Source organism: Protomyctophum bolini (genome assembly GCF_963924005.1).
Source record: "Protomyctophum bolini genome assembly, chromosome: 22".
Classification (NCBI taxonomy): Eukaryota; Metazoa; Chordata; class Actinopteri; order Myctophiformes; family Myctophidae; genus Protomyctophum; species Protomyctophum bolini.
The window spans coordinates 4,465,536-4,488,194 of NC_137883.1; the positions used below are offsets into that span (position 1 = coordinate 4,465,536).

At 43.4% G+C, this 22,659-nt stretch overlaps 2 protein-coding genes across 2 annotated transcripts in view; both read right to left on the reverse strand.

Moving 5' to 3' along the window:
• The window catches only part of rcl1 (RNA terminal phosphate cyclase-like 1), a 106,779-nt gene that overhangs the window by 35,199 nt on the left and 48,921 nt on the right, over window positions 1-22,659 (reverse strand). The gene's annotated exons all lie outside the window — the stretch shown is intronic.
• Window positions 847-22,659, reverse strand: part of LOC308310255 (ER degradation-enhancing alpha-mannosidase-like protein 3) — a 31,724-nt gene continuing 9,911 nt past the window's right edge. Inside the window, exons 7-20 of the mRNA XM_080756515.1 lie at window positions 20,779-20,913; window positions 20,022-20,127; window positions 19,561-19,658; window positions 18,762-18,887; window positions 17,249-17,332; window positions 15,866-15,949; window positions 14,294-14,418; window positions 13,436-13,604; window positions 12,199-12,356; window positions 10,878-10,980; window positions 8,054-8,227; window positions 5,955-6,120; window positions 4,012-4,206; window positions 847-2,853 (exon numbers count right to left, since the gene is read on the reverse strand). Of these exons, the coding sequence (XP_080612641.1) occupies window positions 2,267-2,853; window positions 4,012-4,206; window positions 5,955-6,120; window positions 8,054-8,227; window positions 10,878-10,980; window positions 12,199-12,356; window positions 13,436-13,604; window positions 14,294-14,418; window positions 15,866-15,949; window positions 17,249-17,332; window positions 18,762-18,887; window positions 19,561-19,658; window positions 20,022-20,127; window positions 20,779-20,913 (2,310 nt within the window). The 3' untranslated portion in view covers window positions 847-2,266. The remainder of the gene's footprint in view (window positions 2,854-4,011; window positions 4,207-5,954; window positions 6,121-8,053; window positions 8,228-10,877; window positions 10,981-12,198; window positions 12,357-13,435; window positions 13,605-14,293; window positions 14,419-15,865; window positions 15,950-17,248; window positions 17,333-18,761; window positions 18,888-19,560; window positions 19,659-20,021; window positions 20,128-20,778; window positions 20,914-22,659) is intronic.

The following is a 22,659-nucleotide window of genomic DNA, read 5'->3' on the forward strand; positions in this document are numbered from 1 at the left end:
AAAATAAACAGAGGGAAAGTGCCCGTGTTCCAAAATGGAGACCAACCCGAACCGAAATATCAACCCAAACCATTATTCATGCTTCACTGCACCTGCACGGCCGTGTCACTGTCTGTCACTCATTAATAAACGTGCTGCGACGCGTCACATTTATCGTCCAAAGTGTGAATGATGGGCTTAAAAAGGCCTCGGAACCTGTCACGGTGCATCCAGTGCCACCTGGTGGGCAGAAACGAGAGCACGCCCGATATATCACTTTGGCCGACGCAGACCATTATGAGACGACATCGGCGGTTACGCAGCCGGTGTGCCCAGAACCTAAAGTTTCAAAATCAGAAGAGTTAGATCTTCTAATTTAGAAACTTTAGGTACAAAAAAAAAAAAACAACGCTGTGAGCTTGTAGATCTGCCATTTTCAAACTTTTCGAATATAGCTCAAATGGTTAAATAAAAATAAAGTTTAGTTCACGTGTGCATTTCATATTTAGTAGTTTGCTCACGAGTAAAATGTTCTCAAATAGAAAGTTTGATAAAAACCTACGTATGTTTAAACTGATTTCAAGAAACTTAGGCCAAGACATTGGTACTCGTGGTCTCTCCAAAAGTGGACCCAAGGCCCACCCATTCGAAGGCCCAAGGCCCACCCATTTGAAGACCCACGGCCCACCCATTTGAAGACCCACGGCCCACCCATTTGAAGACCCACGGCCCACCCATTTGAAGACCCACGGCCCACCCATTTGAAGACCCACAGCCCACCCATTTGAAGACCCACGGCCCACCCATTTGAAGACCCACGGCCCACCCATTTGAAGACCCACGGCCCACCCATTTGAAGAGCCAAGGCCCACCCATTTGATGCCCACACACTTTTAATCAGGCATACTGGATGTAAATATCCTGAAAAGTGGATTCGAGTTTTCATCCGACAGCAGTGATGTGGTGGTGTAAGTAGGGCAACTGTTACAGTAATCAGACATACTGTACATGCGCACGCGCACACACACACACACACACACACACACACACACACACCAAGTCACTTTCACTCTTGAAATTCCCTGAAGTTGGCCAACCAGTACAAAACAAACACAACTGGTTTTCATCATTGGCCTTGTTACACCCTTCATTTAAAAACATTACGTTACCGAGGAAGTTAATAGATTTTTAACCAAAGCAGTCATTGGTTATACTTATAGGCTATATAGTCAATCTGAGAACCCGGAAAAAAACAGCCACCCCCTCTGTTCCTTGAATTTGACGGGGGGGGTCAACAGTCTGTCTGGAGTATTATATTATATTATATAGCCTCGGGTTGCCAGGCTTTCATTTTCGTCGGCGCTTATAAAAAAAAAAACCCCAAATGAAAGCCTGGAGGAACGCATCATCGGCCGCTCTGGTCTAGAAGTGGGAGGAGTGGACCCTTCCGGGTGGGCGTCGCTCCGAATGATGCGACGTATAGCGTGTTTCTAGACCAGAAACACGTTAGCTCAGGCTAGTCTCGAGAGACTACAGGTTGGAGCAAACCCCTCGTTACCATAACTTTGAACTATGGAGGAAACTATGGAGGAAGTCATCACAGACATTGCTAAACCGAGAGACAGACCACTGTGATGGGTATAAAGTACCCTCTCGTCTGCCCCATTCGTTTCCATATAGCTTCAACAGTCAAAAAGTGCAATAATGTATTTAACATTAAACTGCAGTTAAAAAAAAAATACCAACTATAAAGTACATTGCCCCGTACATTACTTTTTACGTGTTCATCAAGAGAGAACTTTGAATTCTCTTCTATACGGGTTGGGTTATCTAGACGACACTTTCATATCTGATCGATCACCTCAACCTACACTTCATTCCGTTTATTTTGTGTCTATCCCTTCTACCCAGATTAGTCTAATCAGATTAAAAAAAAAAAAAAAAAAAAAAAGATCCAAGAGTGTCCTATACCACAAAGAAGAGTTTGAATATCACTGCCAAGCCTATACCAACTACACGGCCACCTCGAAGGTCTCTCAATGACAGAGTTGTGTTGAGAGAGTGGCTATAGTGCTACCCCACACTCCATTACCGCAGCCATTGACGTGCAGGTTCAGTGGGCAGTCGTGGCTCATCATGGCAGTGAGGGCTATGAGGCACATTGCTGTTTTTTTGTTTGGGGATACTGACCACAGATCAGTTCTTAGGAAGAAGCCGCTGCCCGCATTGTTAGTACGGGAGGGGGAGGGGGGGCGGTCACAGGAATTTCTGGATGCTCTTGGGATCGTCAAACATCTGTATCTGGTGGTGGTGGTGGTCCACTGTTGTTGTTGTTGTTGTTGTTGACGATGTCGAGGTTTTCGGAAGAGTCCGACGGGGAAGTCCGCCCCGCTCGCTCCGAGCACGGCTCAGTGCTGCCGTCGTCCGACACCGCTGTGCAGTGACCTTCTCCACCGAGTTCCTCTTCCTCCTCAAGCAGAACCTCCTCTTCCTCGTCTAGCAGCGCCTCCTCTCCCTTCTCCTCTTCCTTCTCCTCAAGCAGCATCTCCTCTCCCTTCTCCTCTTCCTTCTCCTCAAGCAGCATCTCCTCTCCCTTCTCCTCTTCCTTCTCCTCAAGCAGCGCCTCCTCTCCCTTCTCCTCTTCCTTCTCCTCTAGCAGCACCTCCTCTCCCTTCTCCTCTTCCTCCTCTCCCTTCTCCTCTTCCTCCTCTCCCTTCTCCTCTTCCTCCTCTCCCTTCTCCTCTTCCTCCTCCTCCAGCCGCACCGCTCCCTTCTCCAGGACAAACTCCAGAGTGGGACCTCTGGCCAACAAGCCCTCGTCGAGTTCCCCTTCCTCGGCCAAACGGAACTTAATGTTCATTCCAACGGGCTTCTCTGTTGGACGGCAAATAGGGGAACAAAGACAATGTAAAAATCAGGATATATATATATATTAGGCATGTAACGATATATCGTATATCGATATCAATCCAGACGATATGAATCGATTTATTGAAATAAAAAAATAAAAAATATATATATATATATTTTTTAGGGGGGCTAGTGAATTATGGTCTCTACAAGCTTGTAGATCGGCTATTTTTGCTATATTTGAATTGAAAACCTGCGACACGTTGTGAGATTGTATATCTGCTATTTTCAGCATGCCACCCAGCATACAACTGCATCTCTTGTCCACTAGTCCCTTCCTAACATTTCAGTCTAGTTTTTATTTGTTGACGAAATAGTCAGTATATTTAGTCAGTGAAAAAAGGTAGTCGACGAACATTTTTCGTCTTAGTTTTAGTCGACGAAAACAACACTGTCCTCTACTCACCGTGACCCAGCTGCCTCTAATTATCTATTATTACTCCATATGTCCTCTACTCACCGTGTCCCAGCTGCCTCTAATTATCTATTATTACTCCATATGTCCTCTACTCACCGTGTCCCAACTGCCTCTAATTATCTATTATTACTCCATATGTCCTCTACTCACCGTGTCCCAGCTGCCTCTAATTATCTATTATTACTCCATATGTCCTCAACTCACCGTGTCCCAGCTGCCTCTAATTATCTATTATTACTCTATATGTCCTCTACTCACCGTGTCCCAGCTGCCTCTAATTACTCTATAATTACCCTCCATGTCCTCTACTCACCGTGTCCCAGCTGCCTCTAATTACTCTATAATTACTCTATATGTCCTCTACTCACCGTGTCCCAGCTGCCTCTAATTACTCTATAATTACCCTCCATGTCCTCTACTCACCGTGTCCCAGCTGCCTCTAATTACTCTATTATTACTCCATATGTCCTCTACTCACCGTGTCCCAGCTGCCTCTAATTATCTATTACTACTCCATATGTCCTCTACTCACCGTGTCCCAGCTGCCTCTAATTACTCTATTATTACTCTATATGTCCTCTAATTACTCACCGTGTCCCAGCTGCCTATAATTATCTATTATTACTCCATATGTCCTCTACTCACCGTGTCCCAGCTGCCTCTAATTACTCTATTATTACTCCATATGTCCTCTAATTACTCACCGTGTCCCAGCTGCCTCTCCTTGGGCAGCAGCAGCACGTCCACGTTGCGGTGCTCCTCCAGGGCGGCCGTGAGCACGGCGCCCTCGCGGCCGAACAGGAAGACCAGCGGCAGGCCCTGGAGGTCGGCGGTGGAGTCGCCGTCGCCCACCATCTGGAAGAGCGGCGTCTCCTCGCTGCTGCTCCCCTCGCGGTTGTCTATGGGGATTAAATGATTAGGTGTTAAGGTTATAATAGTTACTGAAACTGTATCGTGTGTCCTCAAAACCAACTGAAATTATAGACAAAATACCCGTAGTTTTATCAATATTTATATGCCTTTCAGAAATTTATAATATAATCCTTTGAAATTCAGTTCAACTTGGGCCTTTTGAAGTCAAGGCTTAAGTTCAGGTGGGTGGTGCTATGAGGTGGAAACCAGGTATACTACTGCTGGGTGTGGCCAGATAAAAACATAATTTTAACACTTTCTGTAATTTCTTTTGAAAAAGATCAATACCTGATGACCATGTTTTAGGAGGAGGGGGGGGGGGGGTCACGGCACTACATCTTTAACCCATTTAGGCCTTGCGTCGAAATGTATTAAATGTCTTTTTCTGAAAAACCTCGTGGTTCTCAATATTTCATGTCAAGTACCCCAAAAATTGTAATATGCCACCGACCCCCCATCTGAAAATATGTTGTTCCAGGGACCCCCCCCCCCCCCCCCAGAAGTAAAGATTCGAGTTAAAAACGTTCGCTCTGAAAGAATAAATGAAAAAGATTTGCGCCACCTTTTCACGACTTTTCAAAAATAGCAGACCTACAAGCTCGTAGCGCGGCACTCTGAGCTTATAGATCTGCGATTTTTCAATAGCTAAAGTATAACATAATGCTTTAAAACACCAAAAGGGGTTCCCGCCCCAAAATGGGTTAAACTACACACCCGTGTGAACTGAGTGGTGAAACTCCCCTCTCTCTCTCCCCCCCCCCCCCCCCTCCTCTCTCTCTCTCTCGCTCTCATTAGCAGGCAACAGTGCAGCACTATCCCGCTCTCCGTTTCTGGCACAACAGCGCCCCTACTGGTACTCATAGTCATACTGGTTGCTCAGTAACACACACATCAACGTCACATAGGTGAACACGGACATTGCTGTTCCTTGGAGTGGTTGCACCACTCAAAAATAGCGATACTCTCCTAGAGGAGGAAGCCGTCTCTCTCGCGTTTGCGCGCACGTAACGCAGAGAGGAAGATAAGAGCGATAGGGGAAGCGCGCGTGTTTAAGTGAGAGAGAGAGAGAGAGTAGGTCAGACCGCGCCATCGCACTTACTTACCCGTAATGGTCGATATAGCTCCGTTTTGTGCCCATATATAATCTGGGTGAATCGTGTTATTTGCCCTATGGCGCAGACGCCGAGCGAAAGAACGTTTCTCCGGGTGATATTGTTGACCCATTTTGGTCGGGAAACGCTTTTGGCGGATATAACATAGGTGGATATAACATAGCATCATGTTATGGTTTAGCTATTGAAAAAAAGCAGATCTACAAGCTCATAGCGAGCTGTAGGGTCTGCTATTTTTTGAAAAGTCGTGAAAATGTAGTGCAAATCTTTGAATATATATATATATCCTTTCACGGTGAACGTTTTTAACTCAAATCTTTGCTTCTTGGGAGGTCCCTGGAACAACATATTTTCAGATGGGGGGGTCGGCGGACAAAAACAGATATTTTTGGGGGTCCTTGCCATGAAAATGACCGACAGGAAGAACAAAAAAAAGGATTTAGAAGACATTTGTAGAATCGTCCTCGGGTCTAAATGGGTTAATAATAGTTCAAAAACGTGTACCCTGCTGTAAAAAGCTGAAAACTAGTCCCACCAACGTATTCACCCGTCTATTTGTCAGAGTGGACGTGCTTTCCAGTCCCTGCAGTAATAATAATAATAATAATAATAATAATACTCACCAATGAAAATAACCCCTACGGCTCCGGCCTCCTGTAGCCTGCGAGCCTTGCCAGCGAACATGCAGTCTCCGCGCAGCGCCAGGGCAATGTGACCTCTCAGCTGGTCCTCATTATGTATCGGCCCACATGCCGTGTAGGGAGAGGCCTTGACGATGCTCCCTTTCACCTGGGGGACCAATGCAGAGTAGAGTGGAGTTTATTTATTTTGGTCATTATAACAAATCAATATGGTGCCTGCTTTGTTTTTTTTTGTAAAGAAACATTGACCAAAAAGGTGTAGGCTGAAGCCTAATCTTATAGTGCCTATACCCTTCTAACAAAGAAATGGCTTTCATAGGTAAAATAATACAACAAAGCAAACAGAAGAGAGGAAAAAAAACAAGAAAACAAAAACAAACAAACATAAACATAAACATAAACATAAAACAAAAACAAAGACAGACAGGACAATACAGTTAACAGGAACAAGACAAAAAAGAACAAAAACAACACAAAACGAGAAAACAAAACTTCATATCAATGTTCTATATTATGTACTGTATCTAGAACATTATTATATGATGTTTTGTTGTCCACGGTTTGTGGAAGAAGATAAGTCAGTATTTGCCTTGTTAAAAAAAAGAGGCTTAAGTGTCGTGGGAAATGTCATATACAAACATTTGAATGAAAACATAAATATGCACATTGCAAGGATGATGATGATGATGATGTGACTAAATATTCACAACGTCAGACATATACCTGTGTATGTTGTATATGCATTTACGGACAAATCAAAGAAAAGATAGCCATTACAATGTTAACCAAAATTAACTGAATGCTTGAATAGTTCATTAGTAGTACTAAAATCTCAACGGCTCATTGGAGCTATAGTAATAGTAATAATACTGTCATTTTAGCGACAGTCATGGAGAGTACTTTTTTGTTTGTTTGCTCGTTTGTCGGTTTGGATGTCGGAAAGGAGCATGTACTGGGCAACCCATTTTGGGGCGGGAACCCCTTTTTGCGTTTTAAACATTATGTTGCAATTTAGCTATTGAAAAATAGCAGACCTACAAGCTCATAGCGTGCCACCGAGTGGCGCGCTACGAGCTTGTAGGTCTGCTATTTTAGAAAAATCGGGAAGATATTTATTTCAGAAAACTGGAGGATTTAGAGGAATTCTTTTAAATGTTGAGGCCTAAATGGGTTAAGAGAGAAAGAGGAAACTGGTAGAGAACGTTTGGGAATGGCATGCAGCAAATGGTCCACCGGACGGGGAGTCAAAACCAGTCCTAGCCTCGGAAACCCAGACGTTTTTATTTCCAGGGAGAGAAAAAAAGCCCTGGGGCCCCGAGTCCACTTCAACTCTGCATAATATGTTAGCGCAAACGTCGCTCACTCTCTGCTGATTTCTGATCGTCTGCACCTTTGTTAAATTGATGCGTACGCGCACTCATCTCTCTCTGTCGCTCTAATTAATTAGTCTCATGTCATGCAGCTGCGTACAGCCGCCTATGCCATATAGAAAGCATAGGTGAGTTCCCAGTCTAAACCAGTCCCGACTATATAGGGTTGGGATTCGGAAACCGGGTGCATTTCAGATCCGGTATCCGACATTGCGGATCCCGGAGCCGGGTTCCATCGTTTTATTTAATTTTTATTAACGGTTCCCCAAAGTCGTCAATAAATACGACGCCATGGTTTCCTGCAAAGGTCGTTGCGACTTGCCACCAGTTGCAACGCAGTGTTGTTTCCGTCGACTAAAACTGAGACGAAAAATGCTTGTCGACTACCTATTTTCACTGACCGAAACTGGATGAAAGCTAAGCTACGACGACTAAAACTAAGACTAAATATACTGACAATTTCAGACCAGTGTTAATTAATCAGACCAGTGTGTGTGTGTGTGTGTCCAGTGGAAACCTCGTATAGAATCTGATCTCAGGTCAGAACGGGTTAATCAGACCAGTGATGTGTGTGTGTCCAGTGGAAAACCTCGTATAGAATCTGATCTCAGGTCAGAACGGGTTAATCAGACCAGTGATGTGTGTGTGTCCAGTGGAAAACCTCGTATAGAATCTGATCTCAGGTCAGTAACGTGTCGACGATGAGCTCACCCCGTGCTCCCTCTTGGTGAGGTCCATCCCGAACTTTGCGGGCCCCGCGGTGAGGACCGTCCGGCCCAGGAACGGGGGCGATATGAGCTGAACGATGTGGGGCAGAACCTCGTCCTCCTCCGGCGCCTGGCTCACCTCCGCCACCAGCTTCACTCTGTATACGCCCTTGAGCTCCTGGGAAATAGGGCAAAAAACGTAGGCACGCGTTATTGTTTATCGTTTATAACCCATTCTGACCTGAGATCAGATTCATACGAGGTTTCCACTGGACACACACACACTGGTCTGATTAACCCATTCTGACCTGAGATCAGATTAAAAAAAAAATGTCAGTCGTTCTTCGATTTTTCAAAAATAGCAGACCTACAAGCTCGTAGCGCGCCACTCGGTGGCGCGCTATGAGCTTGTAGATCTGCTATTTTTCAATAGCTAAAGCATAACATGATGCTGACACCAAAATGGGTTCCCGTTCAGAATGGGTTAAGGACCCCCATTAGCTTTTGCCTTGACAAAAGCTAGTCTTCCTGGGGTCCGACACAGACAAACATTTAACATTCTAACAAAGGCAATACTTATACAATTGTTTACAAACACTAACTCAAAATAAAACATAGTAAAATAAAATATAAAATAAGAAATAAAAAAACATAGGAGAAATTTAAAAAAACAAACAAAGAAAAACATAGCAAAAGGAAAAAATCACTTTTAACACGTTATACATTTGAATTATTATTTCACCCAGGGTTACTGCAGTGTGGTTTACATAAGGTGTTCTTTTAACTTGATTTTAAGGATGACATTTTGTATTTGTATTGGTTATACCACTTTGGTAGTGCATTCCAACCCGTTACTGCTCTATAGATAATAGAAGACTTAAGAATATTTGTTCTTGGTTTAGGTGCCACCAAAACACCCGAACTGGCTTGTCTAGTCATATTATCACGTTACGACGAAGTCAATCGTAGCACAAGCTTAGGTGCTGCGCGCATGGATTCAGTGGAACACACACACACACACACACATACACACACACAGTGTTGTTTTTGGCTGCACATTTAGATTTTAGTTTTAGTCATAGCCTCTCGAATGGTTCATTTAGTTTTAGTCCCAATTTTGTCGCCTGGAACTAAGTCGAGTTTTAGTCGACTAAATATCATAAGATTTTAGTCGACTAAATCTACGGTTGATTTATAGTCGACCAAAATGTATTCTGGCGGTGCCTCGATGCCGCCGTAGTGACTGTTTTTAGATCTGCTATTTTTCAGCATGAAACCAGGTGTAAAATGACTTATACTGGATCTCTTGTCCACTATAGTCCCTTCCTAACGTTTTAGCCTAGGTTTTATTTGTTGACGAAATCGTCAGTATATTTAGTCTTAGTTTTAGTCGTCATAGCTTAGTTTTCATTTAGTTTCCATTTAGTTTCAGTCGGTGGAAAAAGGTAGTCGACGAAAACAACACACACACACACACACACACACACACACACACACACACACACACACACACACACACACACACACAGTTGTGTGTGTATATACAATTATATGTTCATGTGTTTGTGTGTGCGCAGTTGCCTGTGTGTTTAAATATTACAGTAGGTCTGTGAGGGCGTGGGTGTGTAGGGATTGTGTGTTCATGTAGCCGCTTCTCTGTGTGTGTGTGTGTGTGTTTGTGTAGTAGGCAGAAACAGTAGAGCCTCGCGTCAACACTTTCCACCTGGAGAGGAAAGCCCTGGTGTGTGTTACACTAATCGGCTGTGTGATCCGGTCTAGACCGGATGATTTAACCCATTAAGGCCTGACATCGAAATTATTAAAAATAAAAATAAAAAGTCTTCTAATCGAAATCATTTTAATTTTCCGAAATACCCATGTTTCTATATCAGCGTTCTTTTTTTTTTTTTATATGAACAGACTCTGACTGTGTCGTATATGAGTGACTGACGGTCGCAAACGATACAGACACAACCTCCCTGAAAACGAGCGAGTGACGTCAGGACTCCGGTGCTCTACTGATGTGCATTTTCCTACGCACCTGTTCCTTCCTAAGCCTCTTAACTACGGTGTTACGGCGAGTGACGTCAGGACTCCGGTGCTCTACTGATGTGCATTTTCCTACGCACCTGTTCCTTCCTAAGCCTCTTAACTACGGTGTTACTACTAGGTGTTGCGAAAGCCTTTCTCTACAAGAGAGATCTAAAAAAAAAATGTAGGTACAGGTTAACCCATTCTGATTGGGAACCCCTTTTGGTGTTTTGAAGCATTATGTTACACTTTAGCTATTGAAACATAGCAGATCTACGAGCTCATAGTGCAGGCCACCGAGTGCCGAGCTATACGAGCTTGTAGGTCTGCTATTTTTGAAAAGTCGTGAAAATGCGGCACAAACCTTTGAATATATATATTCTTTCAAATCTTTGCTTCTGGAACAACGTATTTTCAGATGGGGGGGGGGGTCCTCGACATGAAAATGTTAGAGAGAACGCCTGACATGGAAAACACGAGGTTTTTCCAGGAAAACCGTCAGGATTTAGAAGGCATTTTCTCCGGTCTAAAATGGGATACAAACCGTTTTAACCCATTTTTGGGTTTATCACCCGTTTTGGTGTTAGCATTATGCTATGCTTTAGCTATTGAAAAAATAGCAGATCTACAAGCTCGTGAAAAGGTCAAAGAACGACTGACATAGAAACATAGCTTTTTTTTGGGAAAACTGTCAGGATGTAGATGATACATTTTTAGAATCTGATCTCAGGTCAGAATGGGTTCAAAGTGTTTGTGTGTGTGTGTGTGTGTGCGACTGTGCGGTAGAAAGTACCCACAGACTCAGACGCAGCTTCGTGGAGTGGGGTGAGCGAGATGCCCATGCTCTTCAGGAACTCCACCGGCTCCAGTCCGGTGTCATGGAGCGGCAGTTCAATTTCTCTGCAGAACCAACACACACAGGACCCTTTTTAGACTACACACAAACACAGGTTTGGACAGGTTTAAACACAGGTTAGACTACACACAAACACAGGTTTAGACAGGTTTAAACACAGGTTAGACTACACACAAACACAGGTTTAGACAGGTTTAAACACAGGTTAGACTACACACAAACACAGGTTTAAACACAGGTTAGACTACACACAAACACAGGTTTAGACAGGTTTAAACACAGGTTAGACTACACACAAACACAGGTTTAGACAGGTTCAAACACAGGTTAGACTACACACAAACACAGGTTTGGACAGTAAATACAGGTTAGACTACACACAAACAGGTTTAAGGTGTTTAAGCTGTGTTTAAACACAGGTCAGACTACACACAAACACATGTTTAGACAGGTTTAAACACAGGTTAGACAAAACACAAACAGGTTCAAGGTGTTTAAGCTGTGTTTAAAACACAGGTCAGACTACACACAAACACATGTTTAGACAGGTTTAAACACAGGTTAGACAAAACACAAACAGGTTCAAGGTGTTTAAGCTGTGTTTAAAACACAGGTCAGACTACACACAAACACATGTTTAGACAGGTTTAAACACAGGTTAGACTACACACTAAACCCAATATAATATAAATAAACAATATGAATGGATATCAATCAATGTCACGGTGTTCTGCTGCACGTTCTAGATTACAGGGGTGGGCAACTGGCGGCCCCCTTTCAGGTTAATGCCAGAATACTGATATAATATTGGTTTCAGCTGTTTTACAATTCCACGACATGCAAACATGACCCCTCTTTAATTACTTTAATCTGTAGCTCAACACAAGTACAACTAAAGGCATTTGAAATGACATGAAAATGTTAATTTTCAGGATTTCAATTCGAATATAGCAAAAAACAGCCGATCTACAAGCTCATTTGAGCTCGTAGATCGGGCTATTTTTGCTACGACAGTAATACATGGCCCTAGGCCTAGGGAGTGAGTGTGGAAATATAGTGGCTCCTCTCCATCGTCAAAGTTGCACCAACCCCTGATTTAGACTACACACCAAAACACAGGTTTCATGAAATATAAATAGATATCAATCAGTCAATGTCACTGTGTGTTCTGCTGCACATTCTAGAACAATCCATTGACTTTTGTAAAAATAAATCTCAGAGAGACCTTGTGAGTGGGGACACACACACACACACACACACACCTGACCGGCAGGGAATGGAAGGCCCGTCCCACCCCGGTGAGGTACTTGTAGCTGTCCCGTATGGTCTTGGCAAAGGAAGGGTTGTTGGGGAACAAGGTCTGGGTGCTGGGACAGGAGTACGTGAACATGTCCTCCTCTTGGGGCAAGGTGGCGGCCTCCTGCAAAGGGGGGGGGGGGGGGGGGGGCGCACGAGGCGGAGAAACATTTGAGTTCTCAACCAATATGGGCCTGAAAAACTAACCCATTTTAGACCCGTGGACGATTCTACAGAATGTCTTCTACATCCCGACAGTTTTCTATATGTCAGTCGTTCTTCGATTTTTCAAAAAAACAGCAGACCTACAAGCTCGCAAGCGCGCCACTCGGTGGCGCGCTGCGAGCTTGTAGATCTGCTGTTTTTCAATAGCTAAAGCACTGAAAAGCAAAGCTTTTTGCACACCTACAGGCGACAGGTGCGTATAGGAGAGGGTACGGTGCCCCAAAAATGAACAAGGAAAACAACCCGTCTTCAAATGCAGTGTGACCAACTTTTATTTTCAGGGAAATCGCAACGTTTCGGCCCATGCGGCCTTCATCAGGCTATCTGATGTGATAGCCTGATGAAGGCCGCATAGGCCTGAAACGTTGCCATTTCCCTGGAAATAAAAGCGCGCCGCGAGCTTGTAGGTCTGCCGTTTTTGAAAAACCGTGAAAATGTGGCGCAAATCAAGTTTTCCTTGTTCAATAGCTAAAGCATTCCCTGATGAAGGCTTAACCGCCGAAACGTTGGATATTCCTGTCTTACCTGCTGTCCTAATAAATAGTGGTACTCTAGCTATTGGTGTGTGCGGCTCCACCTTCTCGTTTATTCAAGATCTCCTCTACAATAGCTAAAGCACAACATAATGCTATAACACCAAAAGGGGTTGCCGCTGAAAATAGCCGATCTACAAGCTCACAACGCATCGAGACGCGTTGCGAGCTCGTTAGATCGGCTATGTGTAAAATGACTTATACTGGATCTCTTGTCCGCTAGTCCCCTTTCCTAAGTCTAGTTTGTAGTTGTTGACAAAACTGTCACTATATTTAGTCTTAGTTTTAGTCACCATAGCTTAGTTTTCATGTAGTTTTCGTCAGTGGGGAAAAAAGGTAGTCGACGAAACATTTTTTTGGTCATCGTTTTAGTCGACGAAAACAACACTGCGAGAGACTAAAAAAATTAGCTGCCCCCAAAACACAAACGCGGCTTGGTCCTCACGGTGTTGTTGCTGCGGCGGCAGGGCCGCGGCGTGGTGGACAGGGAGACGGGCAGCAGGTGGGCCTCCGTGGTGAAGATGAAGTCGTCGATGTCGAAGGGCAGCTGGCTCTTCTCCGTGAACAGCAGGTACAGGTACTTGAACATCTCCGCCAGGAAGAACGAGTCCATCCTGTGGGGCAGACGGTGACGCGCACGCAGACAGACAGAAACAGACACAGACACAGACACAGACACAGACACAGACACAGACACAGACACACACACAGAGAGAGAAAACATCAGTTACAGATTCAAACCAGAGTGGGATGTGAACCCAAAAAATTAACCCAAAAAAAAAAGTCACACCGTGTGAACTGAGTGGTGCAACTCCCCTCTCTCTCTCTCTCTCTCTCCTCACCCCCTCCTCTCCTCTCTCGCTCATTAGCAGGCAACAGTGCCGCACTAATACTATCTCTCTCTCTCTCTCTCTCTCTCTCTGGCAAACAGCCCCCCCCCCCCCCAAGAAGCAAAGATTTGAGTTAAAAACGTTCGCTCTGAAATAATACGTATTCAAAGATTTGCGCCACATTTTCAGGATTTTTCAAAGAAATAGCAGATCTACAAGCTCGTAGCCACCGAGTGGCGCGCTACGAGCTTGTAGGTCTGCTATTTTTTGAAAAATCGAAGAACGACTGACATTTCTTTTAGAATCTGATCTCAGGTCAGAATGGGTTAATCAGACCAGTGTGTGTGTGTGTGTGTGTGTGTGTCCGGTGGAAAACCTCGTATGAATCTGATCTCAGGTCAGAATGGGTTATAAACATATACACAACAAATAATGTGCCCAGTATAAAAACACTTTGGTATACGTTCTCCAACCTGTCCTCATGGGTCCCGGTGCGGACGTCTTGCACAGCGGCGAAGCCACAAGGCACCCTGGCGTAGGCGTTGAGCTTCTCCACGATGGACTGTCCCACCCTGAGATAGTAAGGGTCCCCTGTGGCCTGGAAAAAGAGATCAACACGTGATTAAAGGACCACTCCTCTCCTCTTATTACGAAGGCAGTTCTCATCAGTGTTGTTTCCGTCGATTAAAATTAAGACGAAAAATGTTCGTCGACTACCTTTTTTCACTGACAAAAAACGAATGAAAACTAAATGAAAATTAAGCTACGATGACTAAAACTAAGACTAAATATACTGGCAATTTCGTAGACAAATAAAAACTAGACTAAAATGTTAGGAAGGGACTAGTGGACAAGAGATCCAGCATAAGTCATTTTACACTTTGGTTGCATGCTGAAAATAGCCGATCTACAAGCTCACAACGCGTCGCGCTGTGAGCTTGTAGATCGTCTATTTTCAGCAAGTGTAAAAACACTCATTACGACGGCATCAAGGCCCGCAAAAAAATACATTTTAGTCGACTAAATCAACTGTAGATTTAGTCGACTAAAATCTTATGACGTTTACTCGACTAAAACTTAACACTAAGACATTCCAGGTGACTAAAATATGACAAAAACTAAATGAAGTTTCAGTCCAAAGACTATGACTAAACTAAAATAGAAATTTGCTGCCAAAAACAACACTGGTTCTCATTCTCAATAGCATAACATGCTGCCCTGTATATGCGCCCAATCTGAGAATCCTCATCGTCAAATATTCGGGGGAAAACAGCGCCTCCCCCTTGTTGGCAACAGTCTTGTCTTGAGAGGACTATAGTATGCTGCCAAACAAGTCATCAGACAGTTTTCTGAAAAAGCTATGTTTCTATGTCGGGTCGTTCTTTCGATTTTCCAAAAAATAGCAGACCCTACAAGCTCGTAGCGCGCCACTCGGTGGCGCGCTACGAGCTTGTAGATCTGCTATTTTCCAATAGCTAAAGCATAACATGATGCTAACACCAAAATGGGTTCCCCGCCCCAAAATGGGTTAACTATAGGCATACCTATTATGTAAAAACTATAACTACAACCTAGGCCTACAAAATGGGGGTTTTTGTCGACTAGAACTAAGACAAAAAAAATCCGTTGACTGCCTTTTTCCACTGAAATGTGAAACTAAATAAAAACTACGCTACGGCGACTAAAACCTAAACTAAATATACTGACAATTTCGTCGACAAATATAAAAACTAGACTAAAGCGTTAGGAAGGGACTATAGTGGACAAGAGATTCAATACAAGTCATTTATTACACGTGGTCGCGTGCTGAAAATAGCCGATCTACCGAGTGTAAAAAAAAAACAGCCATCACGACGGCATCAAAGGCCCCACAAAAAATACATTTCAGTCGACTAAATCAACTGTAGATTTAAGTCGACTAAAACTAGACGAAACACGAAAGCATTTCCGGGGTGACTAAAATGTGACCGAAACTAAAATGAAAAACTATTCCAAAGAGACTATATGACTAAAACTAAAACAGAAAACAACACTCAGTCACACACCTTGTAGAGATAGTAGGTGCTTTCTGCAAATTCTGGCCTCAGCGGGTGTTGGCCCCAATGGACTCGAAACTCTGTGGTGAAAGCCTGCAGAGGAAGAGAAACGAACAAGAGATTTTAAAAAAAAAGTGGGGAATTCATTCATCAAAAGATCAAATCACTATTCAAACGCTCTTCTTCACTCACTAGTCTCACGTAGCCCAGACAACTATTCCACAATCTCTGAATGCTATTATATATATGTGACCAGATTTGACTGAGAGACATCGTGCACATTCCAGCTTTTCACCAGAGGAGAAAAACGTTTTATTTTCTTCCAAAATGACTCTTCCATCGCCACTAGGGGGGCACAAAAAAGGCCCTGAGTGCCAGTTTCTATAAAAAAAAATATTTTTATTTTGTAATTTTATTTAAAAAATAATATATATATATATATACACGTGTTAAAAAGGCGTTATAGAGACGTCTCTGGCGCTGTGGGAGTATAAAAAAAAGCAGTTAATTAAGTCCTTGGCAGACATTGAGGTTTAATAGCACAGGCAGACTCTTCACATACTAGAGCATGTCTGGAATAAGTGTCAGAGCTGAAATCGACATGTAAATATGAAATAAATGCTTAAACATGTCGCTATAGGTGTAATGTTAAGAGACCACATAAGTGAACCTTTCCCAAGCCTGTTTTCTCAACTCGCTGTTTCTCTGCAAGACGTTACTCTCTATATAAGCCACATCTCCAAAACGGGTGGGTCAAACTGAACAACCAACATGTCAATTTGAAGCTATGATTCCCTGCTTTCATATGACATGAAAAAGCTACATTTAAAAAAAAAAAAATCCAATGGCAGTCTCTCAGTCAAATTTGGTCACATATATAGAGTCTGGAACTACACCTCCCGAAATCATCCGATCGTCGTCATATTTTCCATACATTTGTGCGAAATTTGAAAGACGAAACGGAATTGGAGGGAGGAAAGGCTCCACTTCCGCTTTATATTTTACTCGTGATAGGGTGAAATAGCCACCCTATCGGCTCAAAGTCATTGTGAGCTTGTACATTTCCTGCGAAGACCTACAAGCAGACCTACAAGTTCATGTGCTTGCAGGTCTGCTATTATTGAAAAATCGTGAAAATGTGCCTCAAATCTTTATTTATTACAGAGTGAACATTTTAACAAAGATCTTTGCTTCTGGGGAGGTCTCTGGAACAACATATTTTCAGATGGGGGGGGGGGGCATATTACATATAATTTTTGGGGTCCTTGACATGAAATATTGAGCACCACTGATACAGAAACGGTTTTTCAGAAAACTGTCAGGCTTTTGAAGACATTTATTTTTTTAATTTCGACATCAGGCCTAAATGGGTCATTGTGTGATAACGGTTACCTCGGGGAGAAACTTGTGCTGTTTGGTAACCTGATAGAGCATCTCATGGGTCTCGATGGCTGGCTTCAGGTCTCCCCTCAGAACCTGTTGTTAACAACAAGCAAAGTCAATGAAGCAATACTGTAGGTAAACAGGACAACTCACCCCATTTTCCGTTTTCTTCCCGGAATTTCCCCCAGTGAGGGGTGGCAGAGAGGCTGGACAGCAGACGGCTGGACTTTGAATTTCTCTAACTATAAACTCTCATGACAGCAGTATGAATATAATTTATGAAAAGCTACTACAGTGAAGTCTGTTCACAGAAGTTGTTGTGTAGGCTATGTGGGGATTGTCTGACGAGGTACTATTTGAGTGGGCAAAACCTTACATATACTAAAATAATACTAAATTGTTTATAGGGTCAATATAAGTAAAATAATATAGCCATTTCCACAGGAGTATCTTTTTTATATTTCTCCAAAAACAATACAAACGGCCAATAGCATTATTACAAAGTTATCCCCCTCACTGGGGAGGAAAAAGGGGGCACGCAGCGGGGTGAGTTGTCCAGTATTCATACTATGAACATAATAATTTGCAAAACAAACAAAAGAGGTTTGAGAGTGAACCTTTCCACGATGATTTGCGGACACACTACTGTAGTGCAAACACTACTAGTAAGTAGTAACAAAACGTTATTAGTCTACCGTATTATAAAGAATAATATGTCCCTTCACACAATTCAATACATTTTACATTTCCGTTACAAGTTTTGTAACTTTGAAACAGCCCAGAGTCTTGCTTACACTCCTTTTTGATACGTCTTGCATTAGTTGACTTTGAGAGACGAAAAGAAAAACCTGCCTTTTAACTCATTCTGGCCACGAACCCCATTTGGTCTTTTAAGCATTATGATATGCTTTGGCTGTTGAAAAAATAGCAGATCTACAAGCTCATAGCGCGCCACCGAGTGGCGCGCTACGAGCTTGTAGGTCAGCTATTTTTCAAAAGTCGTGAAAATGCGGCGCAGATCTTTGAATATATATTTCAGAGCGAACATTTGGGGGGGGGGGGGGGGGAGGTCCCTGGAACTACATATTTTGAGATGGGGGGGGGGTCCGCGGCCCAATAGAGATAATTCTGGGAGTCCTTGACATGAAAAAGGTTGAGCACCACCGACATATAGAAACATGGGTTTTTTTCCAGAAAACATTTAGGATTTTGAAGCCTTTTTTTTATCGACCTCAGTCCAAGATGGCTTTAACCCATTCTGAACGGGAACCCGTTTTGGTGTTAGCATCATGTTATGCTTTAGCTATTGAAAAATAGCAGATCTACAAGCTCATAGCGCGCCACCGAGTGGCGCGCTACGAGCTTGTAGGTCTGCTCTTTTTGAAAAATCGAAGAACGACTGACATTTTTTTAGAATCTGATCTCGGGTCAGAATGGGTTAATCAGACCAGTGTGTGTCCAGTGGAAACCCTCGTATGAATCTGATCTCAGGTCAGAGTGGGTTAATGAAACAAATACTGACCTGCAAGCCCGGAAAGAAGGCAAGGAGGGAGTCCATCCAGCTGCGCACGCTCACGGTGGGGTTGTGCATGTGCACGTTAAGCAGGAGGGGAGGCTGGCTGATGTACTTCATAATGGCACTGTAGTGCTGTGGGCAAAACAACACACAACGGCAGGCGATTGGATTAGACCTCGGGGGTGTCAAGTGAGTGGTGCAACTCCGTGTGGGGGTCCCCGGAAGTTCCAGAACGACAGGAACGTGGCCAAGCACGTGATGGGAGTAATTTCTGTGGACTACTGGCAGTGTGCACGACAATTAAGTGTCTCACATTTTAAATATCAACGTGGATAAAATACCGACATCTGTAGGATCATGACATGACAGTTTCACCCATTTTTTTGACCCGAGAATCAGATTCTAAAAATGTCCTTCTACATCCTGACAGTTTTCTGAAAAAGCTATGTTTCTATATGTCAGTCGTTCTTCGATTTTTCAAAAACAGCTAGACCTACAAGCTCGTAGCGCGCCACTCGGTGGCTCTGTTGTTTCAGTGCAACCTCTCAGGGCGCCGTACCGGTTATAATATATATAGTGATTAATAGTTGAACCCATTTTGGAGCGGGAACCCCTTTTGGTGTGAGCCTTATGTTATGCTTTAGCTATTGAAACAATAGCAGATCTACAAGCTCATAGCGCGCGAGCTTGTAGGTCTGCTATTTTTGAAAAATCGAGGGAACGACCGACATAGAAACATGGCTTTTTTCAGAAAACTTTTTAGAGTCTGATCTCAGGTCGAAAATGGAGTTTAAACGTGACTCACAGTGTTGAACCGCTCCAGGTATTCGTTGTCTCCGAGCAGAATGTAGGCCTTCATCAGGTACTCGTAGTAGGAGTCGATACCGGCGCCCACTCCGCTGTCTGCAAAGTGACACAATAAACGTTTGACGCAATGACTTCAAACTCCTCTCTCGGCATATACACACATTTGAGTGAGTGGTTTTTTTTTCTCCCAGTCCTGCGTTCACCATGTTATGTATGTGTGTGTGTGTGTGTGTGTGTGTGTGTGTGTGTGTGTGTGTGTGTGTGTGTGTGTGTGTGTGTGTGTGTGTGTGACAGTGCAAGATTCTTTTTGGTTTGGTACTTGGTAAAAGGAGGAGAACAGCCTCCATAGGACAGACAGTTGGCCACATTCGTAGCGAGGTCTCTGAGGTTACCGGGTCTCATAGTGTGTGTGTGTGTGTGTGTGTGTGACTGTGTGTGTGTGTGTGTGTGTCGCCTCACCCCTGCGCACCCAATCTCCATTGTGGATGTTGATTACCGTTCCCACCAGGTCACTTCCCCTCTGTCTCTTCTCCCACAGTACATCCAGGGCCTTCCTGGCATGGTCCTGTAAAAAATACCAAACGCAAAAAACGTCCCATTAAATAAAGATCGACGTTGTATTTTTTTTGCAGGTTTTGAGTCGAGAAACGCCACCATTTTCTCTTGTGGGGGTCTCCAGCTGGAAGAAAAAAAATCGTCTGGGCAGCGTTGTTTTTTGTGCAGCAGATTTTTATTTTAGTTTTAGTCATAGTCTTTTGAATAGTTTATTTAGTTTTTAGTCACATTTTAGTCACCTGGAATGTCTTCGTGTTGGTCTAGTTTTAGTCGACTAAACGTCATAAGATTTCAGTCGACTAAATCTGCAGTCGATTCAGTCGACTGAAATGTAGTTTGGCGGGCCTCGATTGCCGTCGTAATGACTTGATTTCACACTTTCACAGAAAGTGGGCCGAATCATGCTCCTATTTTACCGCTGTTTCGGCGCTGTAGTGCCGAAATGATTTCGGCTCGCCAGAAGTTTTCAGTAGCACCGAAGAGACGACTTTAGGACGGATAAGGGTCCATTTGGCTCCAAACTATCATTTAGCTATGGGGACCCCCTGGAACTCCCTCAGGTACCCCTGGGGGGTCCCCGGACCCCACTTTGGGAATCATTGGTTTAGAGAGTAGAGAGAGAGAGAGAGAGAGGTTGCATAAATGGACCGTCGCTCCGTACCTCAAACACAGAGTCCCCAGACAGTCTGCTGAGAGCGGCAAATTCCAGAATCATGGTCCCGGCGCAGGCTGTGCAGGTGTCCGACTCGGTGCCTGTACGCGAGAGAGGGTTCAGGACCCCGTAGCGCAGATTCACCTGATGATTCAAACACACACACACACACACACACACACACACACACACACAGCTCAGTGTACGGTATGAAAAACACAATTGTGACTGGATAAACGGGTGCAGTACTTAGTTTAGACAGTTTCTGGTTCAGACTAGTCATTTGGTTAGACCAGTCATTAGTCCTATACAACTATACAACCTATATCTCAAACCCTCACCCCCTAAACCCTAACCTCCCACGGGGGGGGGCAGCACACCTAAACCTAACCTTAAGCCATGTCTCTAAACCAATGACTAGTCTAAACTAAGTATGCACCCCCCCGATATAAACAATGAACAACAATTACAATGTACACATTTTAAGACCCTCCGTTAATAAAAATGGCATTCAGGGTAATTTAGGCTTCTTTTGTTTCAAATTTTTTTTCCCCCGCTGAGTTGATGGACATCATGACAAACGATTTGAGAAAAGAGTCGGAAAATAAATGTGGCTTCACCTACAGTACCTACAGCCAGTTTTATCCCACCTGCATTAGTCAACCCTGGTTGCATGCGAGCCAATTTTGGATGAGAATTGGACTGGGTGAGGAATACAGTATATATACTGTACCTCCAACAATTAAACCCATTTAGGCCTGACGTCGAAATTAAAAAAAGAAAATCTTCGAAATCCTCGAAAAATAAATATTTTCACGATTTTTCAAAAAATAGCAGACCTACAAGCTCGTGGCGCGCCACTCGGTGGCGCGCTACGAGCTTGTAGATCTGCTGCTTTTCAATAGCTAAATTACAATTCTTTGCATTCTATTATTTTCTCTAATCATAGTAAATAACCAAAATGCTCTTGTCGTGTTTTGTTGTTTTTTTCCCCATGTTTATATACTGCAATCATGTTTTCTGGATATTCTATATCTCATGTACAATGTTTCATTATAATTTATATCTCATGTACCGTACAATGTTTCATTAGAATCTATATATAGGTAGAGGCCTCGTATAATAAGGCCCTTGGGCTTTTTTGCCTCAGCCTAGCACTTTACCCTTCTTATATTTATAATGTTCACCGTGTTGTTTTTATACTGTGCTGAATAAATAAATACAACATAATGTCTAAAACACCAAAAAGGGGTTCCCGGCCCAAAATGGGTTAATACTGTAGGCTAGTAGTCTACTACTTTTGGGGAGTAACTGACTGATGTGATGAAGAGAACACCGTCAGTCCGTGGATTGATTGGGTGATTTACATCAGCTGGGTGATCAGACCTGAGGTCCTCAGCTGTGAGAGACAACAAAAGGGCTCAATTTAAAGGCGCAGTGAAACGGAAATGGTGAACAACATGAAAATGGTGTTTCCACATGAAACACCGGTCTGAAGTTTCTGAACCAATCAGAGTGTCGCATCCCTTCAGGCGATGGGACGGTAGCTATAGGGACTGTAGCTATGCTATGCGCAACAGCGTGGTATGCGTTTGTTTACAAATCAGATGGTTGGCCAGCACAACCAGTTTACTGTTATGTGGCTTATTTCTACCCTATAATGTTTTCAGAAACATATTTTAGCGTGATGATTAAGTTGAAACCGAGTAATACACTGTCTGAATGTTATCTTGAATGGAAATAAAAACGGAGTAATCTGTAATCAGAAGCAGCTGTGTTGCATGGATGCGCAGACATGGGGAATTAAACGGGTGAGCTTCATTTTTATTGGCTTTTATCGATGTGTATCTCTACACGTCGTCACGCAGCACATTTTCGTTTTAATAAATA